Source organism: Nematolebias whitei, chromosome 7 (assembly GCF_014905685.2).
Source record: "Nematolebias whitei isolate Nwh7 chromosome 7, NemWhi1, whole genome shotgun sequence".
NCBI lineage: Eukaryota > Metazoa > Chordata > Actinopteri > Cyprinodontiformes > Rivulidae > Nematolebias > Nematolebias whitei.
Genome location: NC_056504.1, coordinates 5,408,423 through 5,414,429, shown reverse-complemented (window position 1 = coordinate 5,414,429; position 6,007 = coordinate 5,408,423). Strand labels below are relative to the sequence as shown.

Sequence of the window (6,007 nt, the reverse complement as noted above, 5' to 3'; positions counted from 1 at the left end):
TTTAAAAACTCACTACTATTCAGTAGCTTTCAACACCAGATGATCTGTGTTTTGAACCTGTACGCTCCACACTGGTTAGTCGTCATATTTATTATCTGCGATGTTTTTATGTCTATATTCTGATTTATTTCATTTTGTATTTTGCTTTGTGTGTTGCCTGTTTTTCTGTCTGTACAGCACTTTGGTTGGCCTTGTAGCTGTTTTAAGTGCTCTATAAATAAATTGATATGGTATGGTAATATTTGTTTGGTGATCTGATGCATTTAGGCATGACCAAAATGCAAAAACAAAATATGTAATGGGGTAAATGCCTTTTTCACAGCACTGTATGTGAAGTGTTTAATATAGCTAACCAGAGGTGGAAAATACCCAATGCCTAATTTTACTGTTGTTTTTTTTTTTCAGTCTATTATTATAACTTCGGATGGAAAGACTATGGCGTAGCATCTCTAACCACAATTCTTGATATGGTGAAAGTCATGTTGTTTGCTGTTCAGGAAGGAAAAATGGCAGTCCACTGCCATGCTGGTCTTGGAAGGACAGGTTGGTAATGTCTCTTATTTAGAATTCATTAGATTTGTTTTCATTTGAAAAATTTCAGTTTTGTGTTTTTATTTGCCTTCATTTAGGTGTGCTAATGGCTTGTTACTTGGTCTTCACCACCCGAATGAATGCCGACCAAGCTATTCTGTATGTGCGAGCAAAGAGACCCAACTCCATTCAGACCAGAGGGCAGCTCCTGTGTGTACGAGAGTTTGCCCAGTTTCTTGTTCCTTTGCGAAGTGTCTTTTCATGTGCAGAACCCAAAACAAGTGCCGTCACTTTGTCTCAGTACCTTATCAGGCAGCGTCACCTACTTCATGGCTACGAGGCTCGGCAGATGAAAAATGTGCCAAAGATAGTCCACCTGGTATGCAGGCTCCTCCTCAACATTGCAACTAACAGACAGGTGGTGATTAATGAACAGAGGCTGGAGATTCCTGATCTCACAGCTGAAGTGGAAAAGACCGTGTCCCAGCAGGCTCTTCAGCAGCTTGGCAAGGAAATGGTAGGAAAAGGGATCCCTGTTCTACCTTCTTCGATGCATATGCTCAGACCACCATCGCTACATTGGGATCAGCCTCTCATTAGTGACAATGAGCTCGACCCTCTGTGGAGGCAGCAGAATTTAGAAAGTTCTCTAAAATCTTCTCTGTCAAACAACAGAAGCCTCAGTGATCCTTTGCTTCACAAATATGGACAATTGCAATACCAAGAAGGAAATCTAAGGAACAACAGTCCTTCTTTGTCACACAGCAACCCCACAGTCTGTGACTTTCCTAGTTGGTGGTATTTTTATCCACAAGACATCCAGAGCAGCATTCAAAATCTTAAAATGGAAGCAAATCCAGGCACCAGATGTTCAACTTTCCAAAAGTCACTACAAAAGAGGCAACACAACCTAACTTTGGATCTATCTGAGCATGGCAAAAAAGCCCTCTGTAATGCCACACTACCTTCCATGCTGCTGATGAGCAGCGAGAAGTGTGTGGATGGAGAAATGGACAGAGGAGATGCCACAGAGCTTACTTGTACTGCCCGTCACTGTGTGCCCTCCTCAGAAAGCAGACGAGTATTGGTGGCTAAAGCACTGGCCATGGACCTGAATGACATGGTGCTCTCTTCTAAGGTCTCATGGTGGCAGGTATTCTTTTAAATTTATTGTATGGTACCATGGAGCAATGAGATGTAGCTTATTATATGTATACATCAAATATTATTAAAAACAATTGTAATAGTAAATATTTAACAGCCTCTATCCTAAACATTAACTATGTTTACATGGACATAAGTAATCTGATTAAACCGATTACTTATGGATTAAATTTGAATAAAAATGCATCATATAAACGCCCCATTCGGATTGATTCAGCTCGATCTGAATGAATTTGTAATCCGAATGAGAGGGGTGGTTTATACCGATTCATAATCTGAACGGTGTGCATGTAAACACTTAATCTGATCATTTTATTCGGATTGTGGAAAACTTGACCTGACTACGCATGTGCGACCTATGTTTACTTCATGCATTTCCGCCTGGCCAGATGCTAATATGTTGGGGAAGCAAAACTGGTCAGTGAGTGACACAACACTTCTACTAGAAACTTTAAAAGAGCTCAAAATTATCTGTATTACCTGTAGCTCAATCAGGGAGTGCAGTAACGTCTCCACCATCATTAAATCCTGGCACGGGTCCATTTTGGGCGCTCGGGTTCGTTTACGTTCATCCCAGAAGTAGAACGAAAGTAGAACTACTTCTTCTGTGGGTTTTTAAGGAAAGTTTACCACTCTATGTAAACGTTCGTCATGATCGAATTGTGTCCATTTAAATGATACATTCGGATTATTTAATCCTAATACATTTCAATCCGATCAAAGAATTTTGCACATGTAAACATAACTATTGTATGTTTTAGGTGAACAAACGTAATTCCAGCTAGAGATGCACCAATCCACTTTTCCCACATCCGATGCCGTTATCGATACATGAGGTTTAGTATCGGCCGATATCGATCTGATACCCAAAAAAACCAGTGCTGAATTCCGTTCAGCAAACTCAGCGTGCTCTTTAGGGTGAAATCTCTGGAGATGCTTGATTAAGTTAGTAGTGTTATAGCTGGAAGTTTTAGTGCCACCCCTTGGAACCGTCGCTGCACACGTATTGCACGTATTGCACGTATTGCACGTAGCTGTCGAATGTGTTGGCTGAGGTAGGGTGAAGTAGTTCCAGATGACTGATCCTTTCGCTCGCTCCATTTTGAAAACAATGTGCGGTGAGTTCGCTAGCAAGTGACGTCGCTCAGAGCACAAAGCATAAAATTAGAGTGAATAGATCTGCCCAGTCATGGATCGGTCACATTGTCACCGATCCAGAAGTTTCTCGATATCGGGCCTGATACCGATATTGGTATCGGATCAGTGCATCTCTAATTCCTGCTCAGGATGAACCTTTCACAACAAAGAACTTGTGATTTGATCTTCCTTTCTTACCTCCTTAAGTCAGTATTTCACCAGGCTACAATTGTTAAAGACTAGTTGGTGAATTCAGGAGGAGTCTTGATGCCTCAAAACATGGAATTCTCATTTTCCTCATGTGCGTCACAGACGATGGCAGTCTTATCGCTTAAATTTTAAACACGTTCAAAAACCGTGTGGGATAAATTTTCTTTTAAAATAATCACCGGTGTCTCTAACCTGTCTCAATTTTGTTGCAGGTCTCTCAAACATGTAAGGAGCACAAGAAGTGTATTTTTGATAGGAAAAAAGGCTAAAATAACAAATTGCTAGCTAAAAGCAAAATGTTGGAATAGGATAACTAAAAGTCTCAAAGAATCACCAAAACTATCAAAAGGTAAGATATAAGCTAAAGTAGCAAAAGCCTGTTAAAATTGGCAAACTTGTAGCCCAAAGCTAGAACGAGCATACAGTATGAAGACAAAAACTATAGCCAGCGTGCTGAAGCAGATTTCAAAGAGAACAATGTTTTGGATGAAAGTAAAGAAATCTTAATGCATTTCTATTGGGGAAAATAAATGTAAAGTTAAATACTTGGAAAAAATATAAAAATTGTTTAAAAAAAAGTCATATCTTCCAGCTCTTGAATGAGCTAAACATTTTAAAAATAAGTAAATAGTTAAAATAGCACAATTTATGCAGAAGTACTGAGACTAGAAAAAAATGTACAGAAAAAACAACAGAAAAACAATAGTGTGAATGCTTAGTCATTATTTTCACAATTATTGAAAAACTGGCCTGAATCTGCCTATTTTTATTTCTAAAGCGTACCTCAGTAGATTTCCCGTAATTCTAAATGTCGGGGTGGTTACCATGGTGGCTACAACAGGGTTACCATCAACTCTGTAAATCAGGCAAAACCTGGAAAATGACATTCTTATTTTCCAGACAGCGGAAGGAAATTTAAGAAAAAAACAAAAGATCAGGGGAAGCTCAGGGAATTTAAGTACTGAACTGCTGATTAAAAAATTACCTTTATGAGATTTTGACAAGTACACATATTGATGATAGTATTCTAGTATCATTAGGTCCATGTTTTGTTTCTATAAGTGTACATAGTACATGTATCCTTACTGGTTGACTGGTGGCTTTTCACTATCTGATGTTACAGAATAAAATGAATGGTTAGTAATGATTGCCGTACCATAGGCTACAGCATACTTACTGCCATCACTAAAGGTGACTCTGCCTGCCATGTTAGATGCTAAGCTCCAAGCATTTTGTGTGACTAACATGTAGAATTACAGGATGTACTTAGAGAAAAATCAGGGAAAACAGTGAATTTTCATTTCATGAATCTCTGTGAACTCTGCAAGCCAAAGTGATTTATATATACTTGCATTTAGAGTTGCACCCTCAGTCAGTCACTTATGACTTTCCACCTCTCTCTGTCTTCTGACACATTCCCTCCTAGTGGTTTTCGACTGAGTTGCACAATTTCCACCAGCATCCAGTTTTTCAACAACACAGGTGGCGGTCGTTGTTAACTCGGACCTCAACCAATCCAGTATGGTGGTGTTTAGATGAACTTGCATGTTAGTTTTGGTATAAGTGTTTTACGTCAGATGCTCTTCCTGACAACCCTCACCGTTTACCCGGGCTTGGAACGTATTCTCTAAATTCTTGCTTGATTTGGGTCAGAGTTTGTCAGTCTTTGTTGTGATTTGCAGACAGAGCTGAACTCCAGAGAGGGTGCGTGGGAGAGGCTGTGCACTGAAAAAGACCCTCTGATTCTCTCCTGCCTTATGTGGTCATGGCTGGAGCAGCTCAAGGATCCAATAATCACCCAGGAAGATGTAGAAACCCTCAGTGAGAAGAACATAAATCTACAGAGTGTTCTCAACTCTCTGGACAAGGTACTTTTTATACAAAAACAAACTATCTGCTTTTTGAACCTGTTTCACAACTCAGTATGAGGAACTATTTTACTATATAACTTTCATCCGTCGCACTTTTCGTGTGTTCTAAATGTACAATTTATTTAAATTGACCCAATTTTCAAGTAATTTTAAATAAGCTCCCATAATTCCCATGGAACGTTGCCAGTATCCATCTATCCATCCATCCATTATATTTACCTGATTTTTCCTTTTTTTTTTTGGATCGCGGGGGTCACTGGTGCCCATATCCAGCCATCACTGTGCGAGAGGCGGTTAGGTCTCCAGTAGGGGTGCGAATCTCTTTGTCTGCCGATCCGATTCTATTCCGATTTTTGGTATCACGATACGATTCAAAATTGATTTTTTTCCAATTCGGAAACGATTTTCGATTTAGAAACAATTTTTCTATTGAAATGGTCGTAAATTTAGTTTAAATTATAATGTATATGTAACTGACAAGCTGAAAATATTAAAACAACAATGTAAACAAATAGAACATTTATTTAAAACAATCATTTTAGGTTCCTTACTGTGTCAAATCTTTTTGATTCATTTTATATTTATAGCAAAAATAGGAAAAAATATAGGAGTGCATAAAATTCTGTCACTTAAATTACCAGTATTAGGTTAGTTTAGTTGCCTGAATTTTTCTTAAAAAAATTTAAAAAAAATCTAGGAACAAATAAATCATCCATCCATCATCTTTATCCACTTCTTCCTTTTCGAGTCACTGGTTTCACTGGTGCCCATATCAGCCATCACTGTGTGAGAGGCAGGGGACAACAGGTTTCCAGTCCATCACAGACAAATAATTCAAAATATATAAATATACAGTAAAAGTAAAGAGACTTCAGCCTACCATAATACATTAACCTTTAACTCAAAATAAAATACAGACTTCACAGTTATTTTTAACCATATTGCTCTAACATTTGTTATATTTTCAAAACTTTACCTAATATGAAATATACAGACTTCACAGTCTTAACCATATTGATTCATATTTAGTAAATCTTTGACAAAATTTTAAAACCTGTGCAAGTTTTCACAAAAACCTCCTATGAACTGTAATT

At 38.2% G+C, this 6,007-nt stretch overlaps 1 protein-coding gene across 1 annotated transcript in view; it reads left to right on the top strand.

The window, feature by feature from the left end:
• Positions 1-6,007, top strand: part of LOC119412189 (protein tyrosine phosphatase domain-containing protein 1-like) — a 22,592-nt gene that overhangs the window by 15,052 nt on the left and 1,533 nt on the right. Inside the window, 3 exon segments of the mRNA XM_037679167.1 lie at positions 406-543; positions 630-1,684; positions 4,725-4,910. Coding sequence (XP_037535095.1) covers positions 406-543; positions 630-1,684; positions 4,725-4,910 — 1,379 coding nt within the window.